A 20,420-nucleotide genomic window follows, 5' to 3' on the forward strand; every position below is an offset into this window, starting at 1 on the left:
AGGGGGTAATTGGAGAAAAAGCAAAGCAGCAAGAAGGAGCAAGGCAGTTGGAAATGTGGGTGCATGGGCGAATGAGTGAGAGAGTGGTAGGGAATGTATAGAGATGCATCAGAAAAAACCTCAAGTTGTCAGCACACAAGTTAACTAGGAGGCAGGTATCTGTTATAGCTGGAATCATGATAGAAATAAATACCTAATGGCTCTGAAAATGAACCCTGGACATCAGCAATGGCATCAGCAGCACAGGAGAACTTGTAATAAATGCAAAGCATTACATCCCACCCCAAACCTACTGAGTCAGGATTCTTGAATTGAAGCCCAGTGTCTGGTAGTTTAACAAAGCCTCCAGGTGATTCTAATGCAAATAAAGTTCTGCAGTACATAGGTAAGCATAGTACTGTTTTATAAACAGAAGTGACCGATGCTGTTGAAGGCCCACTAAAGCAAAGATAATAAATTAAGAAAAAAGGAACACCCTTAGACAAAAAAGAACACTTGCTCCTCAGAGCTAACCTCTGAGATGGGGCCCCAACAATGCTGGGTCACAAGCATAGATTCTTTCATTGAGATTTCTCAAATGATCTTACCACAGATCATTAAAGAACAACAAGCATATGGTAATTATAATATATAAGGATACTATGTTTTTCCTTATAATTTAGTGTGAAAAGTAAAAAATTGTTAATCAGGTAATCTGTATGTTAGCTTAATTCTGCTGGTGTAGGAAGTTGGACAAGCTGTCTTATCCCTTCTACATATAGATTTATGAATTTCTATTCAGTTACTGACAGATGGAGCAAATGTGAAATAAGGTGAGGAAATGTTCAAAACCATTGACTTAGAAGAACCTAGCATTAAAATGAAGAGTCAGAACGTTCTTTACGAATTCTCCATCCTATGTTTACCCTACACTGCCATTGTATGTATTTTAAATAGAGAAAAAAGTTAACATTTCTTTAACAAACTGAAAGGTCCCTCACTTTACCCATCAATTTCTAATTCATAGATACAAGCACAATGAATACCCATAGTGTAAGCAGAGTCAGAATTCCTGACTTTATTTCACTTACTTATCATTTGAGAAAATGGACCTATAAAAAGGCATTGAAATGCTCATATATGTGGAGAATATTGTTTTTGTACATATTGCACTAAGCTGACTGCCTAGAAGAGGAAGTTTTGTGAGTGTGTGTGTGTATGTGTGTGTGTGAGATTATGGGATGGTTTTTCTTGTTTTAATTTTTATGAAACATTTGTTGAGTGAATGGAATTAGTGTTAAGAAGCAGAAGAATATAGGCTATTGAGAAAGCAAGGCATCTGTTTGTGGTCCTGGCTTCAGCACAAAAACACTTAAATTAAAAATACTTAGATGGAATTCGGGCTTAAGCAAGAGATATTTTTCCAAAGTGTCAAGAATGAACTATGAGCTTCTTCCTTATAGAAACTATTTATTTGGGTTTGTCAGCACAATTTCCATCAGATGGAAACTTGTGGCATCATAGAGCAAACAAAATGGGACACCATGCTGGACTTCCTAACACCAGTGTCTACTTTCTTCAGCAACAGCATTAGGATTCAGATCAACAGCATTAAGAGCCAATACTGTGCCATGAGAGTAATATGAAATAACACGAGAATGGTTTTATGTTCACAAAGGATTCTCCTCTCACATGATATCCATACACTCACACAAACCATGCTGATTTGTTTACCCTTGCACTAAAAAATGAAAATGGGAAAATTGTACTAATTTTAATAGTATACCAATTTTATAGGTTTAATTGATGATAAAATAAGATAGTGAATGAAGGACTTGCAGAGTTCCTAGTATTCTGTAAAGTACTTAGAATGTAAATGATAATTGTTAATATTTGTCTTAAAGTTGCTTACCATGATCAAATGCAAGGCGTGTTCTCAAAGTGATTCTTCGAAGATTTAGAAAGAATTGCAACTAATCTTAATTACCCTGGTTTATCAATTTACTTCATCATTCTGCTACCATCCATCTTGCAAGAAGAAACAGACTGTCTTTTTAAACCGTATTCACAAATGAGCAATTCCCCATATCATTCTTCTCCTCAAACTTTTCCTCATCTCAGCTTGTCTACCTTTGAGGGGCATAGAATCCATCTGCTTAGAGCCTCAGGTGCACCTCTATCACTCTGTATTTAAGGCAAGGTGGACTTTTGTGGTGAGTTATCAGCCCGTCTCCTAATAGTCCATTTAATTGGCTTTATCTGTTATGACAGCACATTTGAGGAATTCTTCAGGAAACTCATCCAATAGCTCTGAAGATGAAGAGCCCCTTTCCTTCCTCTAAATCTTTAATATACTGTACTTAAAAACATGTTATCACTATTTACAAATGAGCACTAATAAGGGACAAATGGCTTTACCCCTTTCCTCTCCAAACCCCATGTTATGAACTCACCCACAAGGAGACAAGAGCTGAGAATATTTCTCACCCTCCTCCAGTGGAGGGAAGTTCACAGTGAAGAGACATTTTACAGCAAATCAGCCAATTCCTGGACATCATCCCTTGATGAACAAAACAGGCACCATGGGATTTGGGGCAGCAAGTGCCTTTAACCATGTCGCTGCCAAACGAGTTTTGCCATGGGCTGTAAAGAGACTCCGTAGTGACTGGAAATCCTTTAACCCTTCTGAAGTCTGTCTCGGTTACTGAGCACCCTTATATTGTGGTTAAAAAGTAATTGGCTGTTTGAGATACAAGCTTCAACATCAGAAAGACCTCAGTTGAAGGTGGTCTGCACTGGTAATTATATAAGTTGCACCAGCTCTTTGAGCCTCATTTTTTGTACCTATAAAATAGAATAGTACTACCATTGGGATATTAACAGCATATGGCTGAGGTGAAACTGTGTGTGTGAATCTCAACTCTGTCACTAATAGCTCTGAATATTTGGACATGTTATTTAACCTCTCATTGCCTCAGTTTCCTCATCAGTGAAATGGGCCCAGTGAAAAAAACTAATGCACATCACTGTTGTGAATTAAATAGGGTATTCCATTAAAAACCTTATAATAGCTTGTCAATAGTCAAATAGTTATTATTGTTTTTTTATTATTATTTCATAATATATTGTATTTAATATAATATATGCAAATACACCTTTCCTAAACAAATCAAACATTAAACATTTAATATATTTTATTGTTATTATTATTATGTTCATACAAATGCAACGAAAACCCTTTTTATTGTTGCAACAGAAATAATAAAATTTCAGTAAAATGAAGGACTTCTGACTTCAAGGACATATGTCTGTAGTTAAATAGAAATCACAAATTTAGCCACAGCACTGAAAACAAGGTAGGTGGCCCATGTCCTACAAAAATAATGTTTTATAAAATTATTTTATTTCACAATATAAATGGAAAACAAAGCAAAACAGAACAAAACCCTGTTTGTTGTGGGCACACTTATTTGTTAAACCCTTGAGTATGAATGCAAGGGACTGGGGAGGCTCCCAAAGCTTTCCACTTCAATGTAAAATGTCATAAAGAAGTAATGGGTATAGAACATATTCCAACAAATAAACAACTCTAACTCTGGGCAGGATATGTAAAATACATCAGACATTGAAAAACAGACAGTGCTTGAATATTTCATCTTTCTAGTCTCCACTTAAAACTCATCACTTCAAAGATGTGTTTCCTGAAATCTCACTGATTAAGTGGACTCACACGTCCTAGTGTCCTCCCTCTAAGCTGCACTGTCAGCCATTGAAGCACCTGTGACTTACTGGAGAATTATATGTTAAAGCCTATTTCTCCTAATTATTTAAACTTTTCACACCAAGGAAGCAATATTTTATTTTGTTTTCTGTATACTTTAAATAGGAGGTGGCCCAGCAGAGATGAATAAATATCATCTAAATGAGTGACTATGTAGGGGAGAAATCAAATATTGGTAATATTCTTCCTTTTGCCTTCCCCTCACAACATTGTAAATAACTTTATAATATAATCTGATTATATTAGCACTTAAGTGAAATGATTGTTTAACCTATTACTGGTTATGATTTTACTACAGCCATTTAGATCAGAGAAGTTAATGGAAGCTTTAGTCCAAAAATAGACCAGGACAAAGTGAGCAAATCAATTTCTCTAGCTTTGACTTTTTTCTGGAAGCCTAGTCAATTCTCATAAAAATGGACTTTTTCAAATATTGTCTAAAGTATGGAGGGAAAATTAACTTGTATATGGCATCTACTGTTCAAGAACTACAGCATCTTATAGTTTTTGAGGGCACAGAGTATCTTGTTTATCTATTAGAAGTGAGGAGCAGGACTTTACCTTCATTCAAAGGGCTAGATACAGTTAAAATGCAAATCAAAAGAAAAATGTATTTTGATTTCACATACTTGCCAAACTTTCAGAAAGTACAATCAATTAAGACCCTTTTGAGCTTAATTTTGTGGGATTCTAGGTTTTTAATTGAAAGATACCTTAGATGTCATTGACTCCTACTCTTCTAATCTGTTTACTTTTACATGCAAATGATACTCTCTCCTGAAGCTGCTAGTTTCCCCTATAATAGCTCAAGGTTTCTCAGGCTGCCATTTGCAGAATAAGAAACATGGTTTTCCCTTTTGTACAGGGACTACTCTGATGGCTGGGGAAGCATCATAATGTATTCAGTCTGGTTTTTTTTGGATAATTAATTGATCAGATGAAAGCTACACTCTGCTTCCTCTCTGCGATGTCTTTAATCAGCAGGCTGACTATCGCACCAATATTTTGTTGCTGGGGCTGAGAGCTTTTAGGAGTGGAGCATCTTCAGAATGCGTACCCGGATCTCTTTGGTTTTTACACTGTAGACAATTGGGTTGAGCATCGGAGGTACAAGAAAGTGCAGATAGGAGAGAAGCACGTATACCTGAGCTGGAAGTTTCTTTTTCCCGAAGCGATGGATCACCGACAGGCTGACTAGTGGGGTATAAAAGAGTAGCACAGCACAGATGTGGGAAATGCAGGTGTGGAAGGCTTTGAGCCGCTCAGCATGGGAAGCGATGCTCAGTACTGTCCTCAAGATCAGCACGTAGGAGAGGAGAATGAGTACAGCGTCTGTCCCCAACGTGGAAAGCATGACAAAGAGCCCAAAGCCACTGTTCACACGAGTGCTGGAAAGGGACAGCCTTAGCACGTCAGGGTGAACACAGTAAGAATGGGACAAAGCACTGATCGGCTGGAACTGCAGCCTCGCGAGGAGCACAGGCAGGGGCAGGTGCAGGGCCGCCCGCGGCTCGCAATGGCCAGCCCAACGCCCCGGTGCGCTGCGCTGTGAGGACGGTGGCATAGCGTAGGGGCTCTCGGATGGCCACACAGCGGTCAAAAGCCATGGCCAACAGCACAGCTGACTCAATGACTGAGAACGTGTGAATGAAGAAGAGTTGTGTAAAACAGGTAGCGGCTCCCACCTGCCTCTGGCCCAGGAGAAAGACGGCTGCCATTGAAGGAAGCGTAGAAGCTGAGAGGCCCAAGTCAGCCATGGAAAGCATGGAAAGAAAGAGGTACATGGGTGTGTGAAGGCTGGGCACAGACTTGACGATGTACAATATGACGATGTTGCCCGCAAAAGAGAGGCCGTAGATAAGGCATATAGGAATAGCTGCCCAGAAGGGAGCAGTCTCCAGCCCTGGGAGATCCATCAGTATGAAGAAGAAGCTGCTGGCATTATTGTTGCTACGAATTGCCATAATTCTGGGAAGGACTTGCCTGGAAAAATTATTGAGAAAGCAAAAATAATTCTGTCACATCATTTTCCTATCATTTCATCCCCCTTGGCGCCCACAGCCCTTCTTCTTCTGGTCTCACAGTCCCACTCCTTTGGGTGTTTGCAATAGGGGAGAGTGCTGTCTCTCTTCTGGTGGTTTGCCTTCATTTTCAGAAGCATATTTGGGTCATTCAGATAGAGAAAATTCCTTCCTCATGTGAAGATGTTTCAAGGTTTGAAAAATACAAAGTGAAACTTTGTTGAGAACACAGAGTTTGTGTGCTTAAACTACATTAGTTTTAATACCAGAATGTAAAGTTCTAAAGAAACCTAGATAAGGGTAATTGTATTAACAGCTTTTTGGGAGTTAGAAAATAAAGTATAAGAATGTTAATACTGACTCTGAACTCCTGATATTACCAGATATATGTTTTGTTCGAAAGGGATTCAGAAGATAAATAACAATATCTGTGACAAGAGGAGGGGTTTAGGCTTGATGTGTTGTTTACTGGACATGAATCCTTTCTAAATCTTTGTTACAGGGTGCTCTCTAAAAATGTTTTCATGGCTGGTACATCTATGTGAGAGGAAAACGTTGAAGACTAGATAATATTTGTAGCTGGAAACACAGTATCTATTTTTATGGCATCACACATTTGCTGAGCTCCTGTTACATGCTCAACATAAGTAAGGTAATGAATCAGTATAGAGCTTCTGCCTTTGGAGCTTTGCAACCCACTGCTCAACACAGACACATCCATAAACTAGTTCACAGGGGCATTGTCCATGGGACAGATATAAGGTCCCAACTGTGAGTCCACACCCTGCTTTCTGTGACTCACCTTTTTCAAGAATAATCCTGGGCACCTTGAAGAGCATTCAAGACCAATGATGAAAGAAGGGTATAGAGTGTGGAGTCTGAGCGCTTACAGTTCAAAGGAAGCTTTGGTTACATATCTCAAGTCCAAATAAATGATGATTTTTCTCCCTCAGCATCTTAGGAAAATTCTCTTAACAGTGAAGACCTCAACATCTCCTTGGACAGTCATTTCTGTGGCAGTTGTCACCAGTAGAACAGTCTTTATTATAATCTAATTCTCTTTTACAAACTAATTATAATTCTGCTCTATAGTGTCATGAAGAATACCTACAATCTCCATTCCACACGTTAACTGTTAGTCTAAGGAAAATGCAGAGAAGAAATTCTGTGAAGTGTGAGCAATCGTGTCAGAATTAAAACAAGCATGACAATTGAACAGTAAACAAATATTGGTGGTAATTATAGAGCAAGTAATAGAGGAATAATAATAATAAGTTAAAACCCCATTTATAATAAAAGCAAAAAGCAGAGGCAGACCTATCATTTTTGAGAAAAGATTTGTAATAGAAAGAGGAGAACTGGGTTTTTGAGTGGGTATACCTGTGGAGAAGTGAGGGTGGGTGAGTATTAGGAGTCATCTATGCTCTGATGAAAACTTTCTCTGAATTTTGGTTACAGAGGAAGAAGGAGGTAATGAATAGATTTTTATATCCATCAACCTGCCTCTGACAAGCTTTACTTATAGGCTGTTTATCACAGTGTGTTTTCAAAAGTAAAGGGAAGCATTAGCCCCCAGAATGTAATAGACTGAAATTCTTATAAATGTAGAAAGCTTATCATTATTAATAAAAATAAAACATTAGAATTAATATTTTTGGGCAAATATTTAACAAACTAATTTGAATAAAATAGCAAATCCATTCCTGAAGCATGACAAGCATAGGAAAGAGAATCGGTTTTTATTCTGAAGACATGCCTTAGGTGATATGTGACAAGCTGGTGCTCCATTTACAAATGGGAATCATCTGGGGGGCTGCTTGGAAGTCTTTTTTTGACTCCATCTTCTAAGAATGTCAGAGGAGAGAAGGTGCTACTCTCAGACTCTTAAGCTTAGACATAGGTACCTGAGTCTGTCCAGGGATAGGTCTTGAGTTGTATAGAGACCCCGTCACATCAGAAATACAAGCTGCCATCTTCCCAAGGAAAATAGATCTTCTCAGAATATGAGGCTGGGTAGGAAAACAGGGACACTAGGAATATGGGAAATTGTGAGACAGGAAAACAAGGGAGGTAAAGCAGTAATGAGCACTGCATCTTGCAAAGGGAATGAACTAATACTTTCCTCATAATTCAATGACAATTATGAGTCAGCCACACTGCTGACTTTTCAGAGAGGTAACAGCATATATAAAGCCAAACTCTGATAATATATGGTTATCCAAAGAACAGCATTTCCCTTGAGGTAGCTGTGGTGATAAATGATGAGAAGAGAAAGAGGTATTCCTAGGAGGCCCAGTCTTGGTGCTAAGTGTATAAGGGCTGAGCAGCTAGAATCAGGCAGAGGTTAGAAGCCTGTATTTCCCTACCTATTTTCCCTCATGCTGTGCACCACAGAGTGTGAGCAGATGTGGGAATCACCCCTCCTACGTGAAATTTTGACATGATGTTTCCAGACACAAAGAGAGCAGTGTCTTTATTTGAGCTTTGCCAGAAAAAAACCATAGACAAAAATTTTCATATTTTCCAAGGTCATCTTGTTCAAATCCTACTAAAATGACTCTGCAACATCCCTAAAAAAGTGTGAAGCTCCATGTTTCAGAAGTCTTTTTTAAAAACATGCACAAGCCCGGCCAGGCGTGGCTCAGCGGTTGAGTGTCGACCTAGGATCCAGGCTATCAGGGTTCGATTCCTGGTCAGGGCACATGCCCAGGTTGTGGGCTGCAGCTGATCAATGACTCTCTCATCATTGATGTTTCTGTCTCTCTCTCTCCCTCTCCTTTCCTCCCTCTGAAATCAATAAAGATATATTTAAAAAATAAATAAATAAATATAAATAAATAAATAAATAAATAAATAAATAAATAAATACATGCACAACTTTCTAAGAAACATCATCTAATGTGTGTCATACGTACATGTAGTTTGACTTGCAGTTAACCTCAAACTCTAAGGGCAAGAATTGAGTGATTGTTAAGTGAGGAAGAGGGTCCAGGGATTGTTTCCCCAAACTATAGAAAATATCATATAAGAGGATTAGAAATGCTGTGTACCTTTAACAAATGTTTTGCCTCAGAGATCCTCATACAGAGCTTGAAACCATATCTAGGATAGCCCATGACTTCTCTCATTTCCACCCCAGGTACACATGCAATGTGATTTGAGTTAACCTAGCCTGAGGTGTTTCTATCACTCACCAGACCCCAGGGCGGAGACGCAATTTCTGTGGATTGTGAGGCAGCTGGGGCCTTGTGAGCTTCCCTGACTTGAGCATAGTGCCAAGAGAGCAAGTTTATAAAACACTGGTCTGGATCTCCCTGGAGGCTCACATATATGCCCTGTGGCATAGGCTTTCAATCAAAGTATCAAATGGGCATGTGCCAGGCAGAGCTGCCTATTGCTAATCCTTGTGGGTCTTTGCAGCTCTGCAGATGATATATGATATAAGCATAGAACATGTAGCCTGTTCTGTTTCAGTCTTCCTTTCTTCTCTTCCCAGACTAAGACCTTTTTAGCTCCTTAGAAACGAAGGAGCTGATTCATAGGAGGTGATTAAAAAGGGTTCACCAAGAGCATGTAAAATGGGCCTGGACTTTGTTTTTAAGCTGAAGAGAGAGTGATATAAGATACTATTTCTGGATGCAATAGGTATGGAGCTGGGCAAGAATTGCTTGGGAAATTGAGACAGGAACCAAGTTAGGAATGAGGTAGAGGAGCCAATCTCAAGGGTACACAGCCATTTGCTAGTTCAGTGACTCACTTGAAGCACTCACATAACTCAAGGCTGAGATTTGATGTAGCAAAGGACACTGTGAAAGACTAGCAGGAAAACATATACATAGGTAAAAGCAAGAGAGGTCACATACAGGCTTCCAAACATTTCTTCTCTGAAAGGGTCTTTCTAGCTGCAAACCTCAGAGACACAGGAGAGATATCCATGCAAGGAAGCCTGCTTGAGTTTTGGAGTCCAGAGTTCTTAAATGGAGCTGGTCACATAAGCTTATATCTGTCACATCATAAATATGTGTAGACCTCAGATCAGGCAACAGGTACACAGAAAAAACTCTCTGTTTGTCTCACACATGTTACCCATTTGGTTCACGTAAAGCTACTGCTTTGGGCACAGATAACAACATTATTGCTCAGTAACTATGTGAAGATTCTGGAAGATTATTTTTCAGGGTTTGTTCAAGAGCCATCCATCAACATGTCTACAGAAATAACCAAGAAAAAAACAGATCTGCTGCATTAACTCTTTTCTAGTAAGATATTTAGTGCATTTTCAGAAGTATGCCATGATCTTACTGGACATGAGTTAGAAATATTTTCACTTAGTATATGTGAAATATGACTAGCTTCTAATGTGTCCTAAAAATAATCTTAATCCTACGTGACAGAAATAACAAAAAGGGTGGAATTATCAATTCAAAATAAAGTGGGCACTACATGGACCCTTTAATAATAAGGAAAATATTTAAGGGGGAAAATATAGCTGGAAAGATTGAAATAACTTGATAGAGTTACAACAAGTGTTAAATAGGAAGTGTTATTCATTTTGGAGCATGGGCCTGTAATCAGAAACAAAAAATTGAGCTAGAAAATCATCAAAGAATAATAGTAGCTGTGAGCAAAGACTAAGCCATAAATGAAGAGAATCAATGAAAAGGCTTAAACAAGTATGTGCAACATGATTATGTTAGATTTTGAAAACTATTTTCAGTTCTGTTTGAAATTGTTTGAGAATGAAGGCTGGAAAGACAGCTAGCAGAATGCTAAAATAATGTATTTAATTATTAAGTTCTAAACTGAGGCAGGAGCAGTAAAAGTGCAACGGGAAACATTTCTGCTATAGTATTCCAAGTTCTCTTTTGGACTAGCTGAGTTTAAAGTTGCACAGAAAGGGAGTTATCCAGGAGTGAGGCATGAACATGCCTGGAGTTCAGGTCAGAGGTTTAGTTCAAGGTTGAGGAGGGCAACATTTGTATTCAGAGGGTTGACACCAGAAGAAAGAAAATTCAATAAATAAAATCAGCCAGATAGATCAGAGACTACCCAGAATAGAGAGGGTTAGAGAACTCTACAAAGTATAGATATTTAATAACAAGTGAGTGATCAGCTGTTTCAATTATAGATGAAACATCAGTGATGAGGAGATAGAATTTGAAATAGTTATTTGATTTAGTAATTTAGAGTTAATGGTGACCTTTGCCCAAGCATTTTCAGTGGAATAGTAGAGATAAAATTTGATATAATGAAGTTGAAGAGGAAAAATTTTCAGTTCAGCTTAATTACAAATAAACTATTGTTATTTGGGGATGAATAAATAGTCACAGTATGAAAAAACTCAACAAAACAAACACTATAAAAATCAGAATACAGGTTTAACATTATGGCAATGGTGAGGGCATGTTTAGGAAAGGCTGCAGAAGAAGAAGCCTAGGGGTCAATGATTTTATTTCTTGCTTTTTCAATTTTCTAGGGGGTATTTGTGTTCCTTGGCTCATGGGCCTATTTCTATACCTTCAAAAGCATCAACATAGTGTCTTTGCTCCTTTCTGACTTCCTGCCTTCCTTTTACAAGGACCTTGTGACTGCGTTAGGCCCACTCAGAAAATTCAGGGTAATCGTCCCATGTTAAAATCCCCTTCACTTAATCACATCTACAAAGTTCTTATTGCCATGCAAGGTGATATAGTCACAAGTTAAGATGTGGAAATAATTGGGCCAATATTCAGCCTCCTACAAGAAGAAATGAACATATATGAAGAGTAAGGAAAAATAATTGGTTGAAAGAACAGAATATAGATCAAAAGGACTTTTACGTAGCTATATGGGGCTTCAAGTCAAGGGATAAGATGAAAGTCATATAAATAGGGATAGGAGGTGTAATGAAATTACTCCAGCAGATCTCATGCAGAGGTTAGCATTAAGACTGAGTACATTATGGACATGGGGAGAATATGCAGAGTTCTAGGAATCTCTTCAGTCCCATTAATGGTAATATATAGTGTAGAAAAAGAGGCAGGGCTAACTGGAGATCTGAATTTCTGGAGCACCTTTATCTCAGGGACATCAGAAGAGTGTTTACAATGATGAAAATTAATATTATCAGGGTACATGTAAGAATATGGGTAAGTCTGAAAAAAATACACGGTGACTACAAAAACTCTATTTTTTTAAAGAAAGCATTAAAAACAATGTTATGTAACATATATATACTTATGCATATGCTTGCTATATATACACTCACACACATACATTAAATTTAATAAAACAAGTAAGGGAAAGATAAACTCAAATTCGTGTGGTTACTTTGGGGATTGAATGTGAAGTCTATGACTCAGAGAGATTCAAAGAAATCTTTGCCTTTATTGTATATAACTTGTAGTACTTAATAAACTCTAACTCAGTTGTGGCAAAATATTATAATTAAATAGAACCAAGTGAAAAAATATATACATGTTTGTTGTATTATTTTCTGCATCTTTTGGATGCTTGAAGTATTTATTTTTTTATTTTTTTACAAATCTGCAATACATCACCTGTATATGGTATTGTGTGTTTACACCCTAAGTCAAGTCTCCTTCATCACCATCTATTAGCCTTTTACCTTCTAGCTCCCCCAACCTCCTTTCCTCTGGCAATCACCATACAGTTGTCTGTGTCCAAGAGTCTTTTTTTTTCTTCTTCACTTAATCCCTTCACCCTTCTCACCCAACCCCCAATCCCCACCCCTCTGATAGCTGTCAGTTTGCTCTCTGTATCCATGAGTCTGTGTCCACTTTGTTACTTTATTTTGTTCATTAGATTCCACATATAAGTGAAATCATATGGTACTTGTCTTTCTCTAACTGGCTTATTTCATTTAATATAATACTCTCCAGGTCCATCCAGGATGTCACAAAAGGTAGTACTTGAAATAATGATAATATATCAACAAAAGAAAAGTAGAGAATTGGTGGAGGGCAACATTGAACATCTCTGATGGTATTAAAAGAAACTTATTCAAAGGTGAAAATAGTTTTATCTTCTTTGAATAAAGGAGGCTACAATTCATTTTATGATCAGAAGGAATAATTTTATTGCATATATAGAAATAGATTCCCTTATGTATGTAAAAGTGAAGAGAGTATAATTCTGTGAGAGGTAAGTGACTGGGAGATAGTTGTGAACATGTGAAATTGCAGCTGTGGACTGTGGAAAAAGCCACCAAGTGTTTAAAAAATATACGGTCAGTCACTGAAGGACGAAATGAATAAATACCATTATTTTGTAGTTATTACAATATAAAAATCCAGTGTTATTCTTTTTTTAAAAGAATATATCTTTATTGATTTCAGAGAGAGGAAAGGAGAGGGAGAGAGAGATAGAAACATCAATGATGAGAGAGTCATTGATCGGCTGCCTCCTGCACGCCCCCGACTGGGGATTGAGCCCGCAACTTGGGCATGTGCCCTGACGGGCATTTGAACCCTGATTGCCTGGATCCTAGGTCAATGCTCAACCTTTGAGTCAAGCCTGGCTGGGCTCCAGTGTTATTCTTAATTGCAATTAAAAAGTACAAGTGTAAGAGTAGAAAATATAAAGATATTCAAATTGATTCCAAAGTTAAGTTTAGAGTTGAAAAGTACAAAAAAACAAGAAAGGATGAATATTGATGGACCTTTTCCTGGAGTATGTGTGGTCCATAGTGAATATGAAAGATAGTGAATTAACAATGTTGTCATAGACTTAGACAAGGTGAAGGTTTAAAGGACCAGGAATAGAGATCTCAAGGCCAGAGCCCAGAGGCTGCGAATTCAAGGTTTGATCATGCTTGAAAGAACATTATGCTAGAGATTTAGAGTCTGGCAATAGAAACATCAGTACATTTTTTTTAATCTTTACCTGAGGATATGTTTATTGAATTTTTTAGAGAGACCAGAAGGGAAAGAGAGAGAGAGAGATGTGATAAAGAACATCAATCGGTTGCCTCCCATACACCCCCGACTGGGGATCGACCCTCAACCTGGGTATGTGCCCTGACCCAAAATTGAGCCAGCAACCTCTCAGTGTATGGAACAATGCTCCAACCAACTGAGCCATCGACCAGGACAATTTTGGTACAAATTTAGGTAGAGATTATTGACATTGCAAATATCAGGACTTTACAGTTCTTTTCAATATTAGATATTTATTTGTTCGTTTTTCCCCTTGCTGTTCCCTACTTCAACAACAACATCATCAACAAAAGAAACCACTGCAAAGGCAAGAACTTTGTTTAATTCAGTTATCTCCAACTCTTCAAAAACTCAAAAATAAAGTAGGTGTTCACTAAATAACTATAAGTCTGTCAAGAGTGATATGTATACAGATGGTAACAAGTAGTACTTGACTCACTTTGTGCAAGATGAACTGTACGACCACAAACTTCACAGGCCAAAATATATGAACCATTGGGCTAAGAAATACTGAGGCTAGTTCATTGTTTCAAATTTTTAATTTACTGAATAATTTTTATTATTCAACATATATTCATTCAAATCATAGAAAAGAAATGGTTATCCAGACTATATCCCATATTATTCAGAAGAGTCAATAGTTAAATAGAGTCTGCTTGGTCATTGGGAATATTAGCAAGCTCTTTGTTTCATGAAGCATTCTTCTTCTGCTAGGATAGTGCTCACTCATGTTATAAATGTGACTTCAGATTATCCTGATCCTTTTTTGATAAAGAGTTTCAGAATCTTATCTTGTACCTGCTTGGTTTTCACCACATACACAATGGGGTTCATCACAGGTGGAATGAGAAAGTGCATGTTGGCCAGGGTCACGTAAATGTGTGAGGGAAGTTTAGGGCCAAAGCGGTGCAGTATAGACAGGCAGACCATGGGTGTGAAGAAGAGGAGCACAGCACAGAGGTGGGAAATACAGGTGTTGAGAGCCTTGAGGCGGCCGCCATGGGATGCAATGCTCAGGACAGTTTTTAGTATCAGAATATATGAAATAAAAATGAGGAGAAAATCGAGCCCCATAGTGGATAACAGTACGAATAGTCCAAAGATGCTATTGACCCTGGTGTTGGAGCAGGAGAGCTTTAGGATATCAGGATGCAGGCAGTAGGAATGAGAAAGGACATTGGAGCGACAAAAGCACAGCCTCCTCAGGAGGATAGGAAGGGGCACCTGTACTGTCAAGGTTCGCACTGCAATGGCCAGGCCTATCTTGGCAATTACACTGTTGGTGAGGATGGAGGCATAGTGCAATGGATAAGAAATGGCCACAAAATGATCAAAAGCCATCGCCAGTATGACGGCTGACTCAAAATCCTGGAAGGTGTGAATAAAAAACATTTGAGTGAAGCAAGCAGAGAAGGTGATCCCGCGAGCACCCAGCCAGAAGATTCTCAACATTGTGGGGAAGGTGAAGAGGGACAGGCCCAGATCAGAGGCAGCGAGCAAGGCCAAGAAGAGGTACATAGGCACATGGAGGGTCTGTTCTCGCCAGATAACAGTCATGATGGCCATGTTGCCCACCAACGTAATGAAGAACATGACACAGACAGGTATGGAGATCCAGATGTGGACAGCTTCCAGCCCGGGTATTCCTGTCACCAGGAAGGTGGAGAATATGGAGTTTGTACTATTGACATAATGCATGATATCAGGGTAGCACGTCTTTCCTAAAATGAAATTCACCATTCCAAAAGCAAATGTTAAAATAGGACTCTATATTTTTTACAACCTGAGTGCATATATCTTGGGATAAATGATTACTAAACCTTATGAAAACTTTAACTTAGTACCAATCCTATTTGTGTAATACTCATATATAAAATATGAGTCTAATCTACAAAATACCTACCCTGTTGATCAAATTCTCCAGATATGCTAGTTAATTGAGAGAAAAAAAATAGCCTTCTCTCTACTTATATGAGTTTGACTGTTTTCAATTCCTCATGTAAGTTATGCCAGGTAGTATTTTCCCTTCTGCATCTGGATTATTTTATAGCCTAATGACCTCTAGTTTCAACCATGTTGATGCAAATGACTGAATTTCCTTCTTTTTTAAAGCTGAATAATGTTCTATTATATGCATATGCAATATTTTCTTTATCCATTTGTCCACCCATGGACATTTAAGTTGTAATTTACCTTAGTCATACAATTGGCATAATAATGGTATTTTAAGTCAAGTACTGAAATCCTTGATAAAATAGTGTAGATTCACACCTTGTCTTATCATCTCGGTAGCATGCTATTCCGTGAAATTTCTCTGCCTTGGTCAACAACGATACATGTTAGACTAGTGATGAATAGCATGCTTTGATCTGCTTTTTATGGAAAAAGATGAATATAGAAATTGAAAATAATTTCTAGATACTTATATACATTTGTCAAAATTCTGTTTATTTTCTTTAGTAATAAAATTTGGGCTTTGTATTTTGGATGCATTTTTGTTATTTTGTGTCATTAAACTCTTGTGTAAAGTAATCATCATGATTTCTCACCATCTGCACTTACTAATGTCACTGCTGGTATTTTGTGTGTGTGTGTTTGTGTGTGAACCTTGTGAAATTTGCACTTCAAAAGTGTCATTGTCTGGGAGGGACATACAGACTCTAACTGTGATAGCCTAAGTATTTCCCAGGTGATTAAAAAAAAAAATTCACTTGAATCCAATTCTTGATAAAGAAAGTATACTAGAGAAAACAATAAAAATATAAAGGACTTTTCCTCAAAGTCTCGCCCTCCTTGCCCTCCTATTAAATATGAGGAGCTTTGGACCCAGTCCACTGCTTTTGACTTTTATTTGGAATACTATTCAATTTGTCAAAATCTGAATCGGGGTCATTTTGGGTGAGACTTTCAGAAATGATCAAAATGATTGATTTATATCCTACATGCTATCTAATATGAAAAGAATGAGAAATAAAATAAAAAATAGTCCTAACAGCTTTATAACCATATTTTAAAATTTAGAATTAATTTAAGGTATTTAATTGAATTGAATTTAAAATTGAGACAGGGAAGATGGAAGAGTATATAGAAAACTCATTCTCATTTCATGAGAGCACAGTCTGCCTGCTTTAATCATTAGGCTTCTTAGAGTTAAGTGTCTGCTGTCAGATTTCTTTTAATTCTTTGGCATTTTCAGAATAATATTCTCTGGTCTCAATTAATGTTCCTGTTCAGGGATGAGGCTAAACCTCATGTCCAATGTTCTCATAGGCATGGACAGTTCTTCACTTACTCCCTTCAGGAATACTTTAAGCCCACTCTCTCTATGTGGTTCAGTGCCATTGTCCAAACATCTCAGATTTTTAAAAAAATTAAGGCTAAAGGAACATTACCCAGACCTTGTGATTCCTTGAATTACAGGCTACAGCTTCTCTACTCACTAACTTAGACCAAGTCTCTAAAATTTGTTCTATTTCAAACTCATCTCAGGTAAACCTTGTTTTTACTCTCACCTGGCATCTTAAGGCAGTGGAGCTGCTAAAATCCTGCCAAGGCAGCTTCCTCATCCATCTCCAAGGTAAAAAATGCCTGTGACCTGATTTGAATTGCTTTATTATTCATGCAGCTTTCCCCTGAAAATAGGAGTCTCCTGGGATTCCATCTCTGCTTGATCTGAGAGCTCTCATTAAACCTTTTTGCTTCCCAGGGGCGCTCCAAAGATGGCCTGAAGTTCTGGGGACCGTTTTGCATCAGGTGAGTTCCAAATCAAACCAATCAACACAGAGTTTCACAGTAAGTGTCCCAAAAGCAATTTAAAAATTATTTATGTATATGTTTGTATCATTCATATTTTTTGTAATGTATTTTGGGAAGTCTAAAAAATTTATTTCATCAAAGGCTCCTCATTAATTTTATTTATTTATTTATTTATTTATTTATTTATTTTTATTTATTTTTTAAAATATATCTTTATTGATTTCAGAGAGAGGAAAGGAGAGAGACAGACAGACAGACAGACAGAAACGTCAATGATGAGAGTGTCAGTGGGGATTGAGCCCACAACCCGGGCATGTGCCCTGACCGGGAATCAAACTCCGATCGCCTGGATCCTAGGTTGACGCTCAACCGCTGAGCCACACCTGGCTGGGCTCCTCATTAATTTTAATGTAAGCTCAATTTATGTATGTTTTAGATATTAAGCACTATTCAATGTATGTAGAAATTACCGTAGTATTCAGAAATGATAAGCTATGTTTGCTTTCCTGCCATCACACGTCATCCTCCCAGCTCATTGCTCCCTTACACAAACACATCAATATATGTCAGTGACCCATTTCCCCCTCCCCCAGGCCCTGGCAACCACCATTCTATTCTCTGCTTTTAGTCTAACTGTTATAGATAACTTATATAAGTGGAATCATACAGTATTTGTTCTTCTATGACTGGACTATTTCATCCACTTTGTTGCAAATAGCAGGATTTCCTTCATTTTTAAAAAGTCTGAATAAATTTCATTTATGTATATACTACATATTCTTTATCTGTTCATCTGTCAGTGGACATTTGGGCTGTTTCAATGTCTTGGCTATTGTAAACAATGCTGCACTGAACATGAGAGGGCAGATATTTCTTTAAATCTCTTCAATTAAAAACAATAGATGCTGGATATATCTTCAAGTCTCTCTCTCTCTCTCTCTCTCTCTCTCTCTCTCTCTCTATATATATATATATATATATGAATTATACATATATAATTTTTTCTCTCTCCAGAAGCGGTGATTGCTGAATCATATGGTAGTTTTTTTTTGTGTTTTTTTTTTTTTAGAAACCTCCATACTTTTTTCCCATAGCATTTGCACAATTTACATTTCCACCAACAGTGTAAAAGTTTCAAATTTCTACATATCCTTGCCAACACTCATTATCTTTGATAATAGCCATGCTAACAAATATGAGGTGATATTTCATTTTAGTGTGAATTTGCATTTCCCCAGTGATTAGTGAGCACTTTCATATACACCTATTGGCCATGTGTATGTCTTCTTTGGAAAAACATTTATTTAAGTGAGTCTTAATCCATTCAGCCTGCTGTAACAGAATGCCATAGACCCAATGATTTGCAAACAACAGAAAGTTATCACCTCAGGCAGTTGTGAAATCGAAACATTTAACTGTAATGTTTTCAACATACACCACCCTTCACCTGAACCTTCTAGGATGAGTATTTTTGTACTGAAGGAACTTGAGCTTACCTTGTAAGCGGGACCTCACAAGAAGTCACTAAACGACTCAAACACTGAAAATTATAAGGCCTGTAAATATCTGAGGTCCATTTTTCTCCCTCCTATGACTGGTAGTTTGTACAGGGAATGCAAGTTGATATTTTTTAAGTTTAGTATGAAGCTTGAGAGTAGAAAATGTAATTATAGCAAGGTAATATTTGTAAATAACTAAGTATTGCCTCTCAGGAACGTACAATCCTATCTTTTATGTTCAAATAATTTGAATGTTTTGACTTTTGCCTCCCAAAATTGAACCCTAAAAGTAAAATAAAATATAAACTTGTAATTATACCTCAATTAAAAAAAACTTTCATGATACCTTTACTTTAAACAATCTGAGAGTTCCCAGAAAGTCAGTAAAAAATCACAATGATTTTTTCTTTCGTCTTATAAAAAGAGAGGGATAGAAATATTTACATTTATTTGTTATGTTACCATTAATAAGTTTAACAGGAACAATAGTCAAATTAAAAGAGATGCTCTGCTTTCCTTAGGTGAAATTGGTACAGCTGAATGTTGTTCATATAAAAATCTTACAAGCTGTATTTGTTATATATGGCAGCTCTCGGAGATTTCTTAAAACTCTCGCTCTTCTTACTATATTTCTGATTGTCAGAGTCTTAAAGGTGCTTTCTCTGATAGAAGAAAACAATGGTATAGTGTTATCATTAATAATTTCAGTTATTTAAAAAAATTATTTGGCCATGACCTCACTTCTTTAATTTGAAAGTAGTATCTTTTATATCAGTGGTTTTCAATTAGGAGTTTAATTAAAATACAGGTATTTAGTACCTATTAAGGTGTACTAACTCTCTTAACTTGATAGTCATGATATGTTTTTGGTATATTCTTGCTATATGCTTGATAAAGTCATTGTGTATTATGCTCAGGATTATATTGTTGTAGCTCAAGATTTCATTCTCTATAAAGATTGAATTCACTCATTTTTATAAATTAGATATGATGTTCACTGTCTTTGAAAACAGGCATAACCATTATGCTTAATGACATTTTGTCTGAACATGTTTTTTTTTTAAACTTGGCTTTATTATATTTGTTGTGTGTGCCACAGAAACTTCCAACTTTCCTTTTCAATTATATTGTTCTTGTTATGAACTCTCATCTAATTCTTTACTTTTGAAAATTATCAGTGATAAATAACCACAGCCATTTAAAGCATTTTGTCATGTAGAAATAGTTTTTTGTTGTTATCTTACTCTGACACTTCCTGAAAGAGCTTGAAATCAGCTACAGAATAGATGTGCCATCTTTAACAAAACAAAAGACTAATTACAAAAAAGGTTACTCAGGACTCCCGTGAAGAAGGACTCTATTGGGTATTATTTATTTATTTATTTATTTATTCTCACTGGAAGATATTTTTTCCATTGATTTTTTTTTTAGAGAGAATTGAAGGTTG

The 20,420-nt window shown here is 37.1% G+C and overlaps 3 protein-coding genes across 3 annotated transcripts in view; all 3 read right to left on the bottom strand.

The window, feature by feature from the left end:
* Positions 1–20,420, bottom strand: part of LOC308565024 (olfactory receptor 51B5-like) — a gene marked incomplete at both ends in the record, with an annotated part of 340,544 nt that overhangs the window by 165,098 nt on the left and 155,026 nt on the right. The window lies entirely within an intron of this gene.
* On the bottom strand, positions 4,788–5,724 carry LOC308564894 (olfactory receptor 51G2-like; the record flags this gene model as incomplete). Its single annotated transcript, XM_081153639.1, is given in 3 exon segments — positions 4,788–5,266; positions 5,269–5,292; positions 5,295–5,724. Coding segments are annotated over 3 exon segments (933 nt in total).
* Positions 14,469–15,416, bottom strand: LOC308565145 (olfactory receptor 51G2-like; the record flags this gene model as incomplete). The annotated part of the gene is made up of 1 exon (XM_081153958.1): positions 14,469–15,416. One exon carries the CDS (start codon positions 15,414–15,416, stop codon positions 14,469–14,471), a length of 948 nt encoding a protein of 315 aa, XP_081010084.1.

This window comes from Miniopterus schreibersii (genome assembly GCF_964146895.1).
Source record: "Miniopterus schreibersii genome assembly, chromosome: 12".
Taxonomy (NCBI): domain Eukaryota; kingdom Metazoa; phylum Chordata; class Mammalia; order Chiroptera; family Miniopteridae; genus Miniopterus; species Miniopterus schreibersii.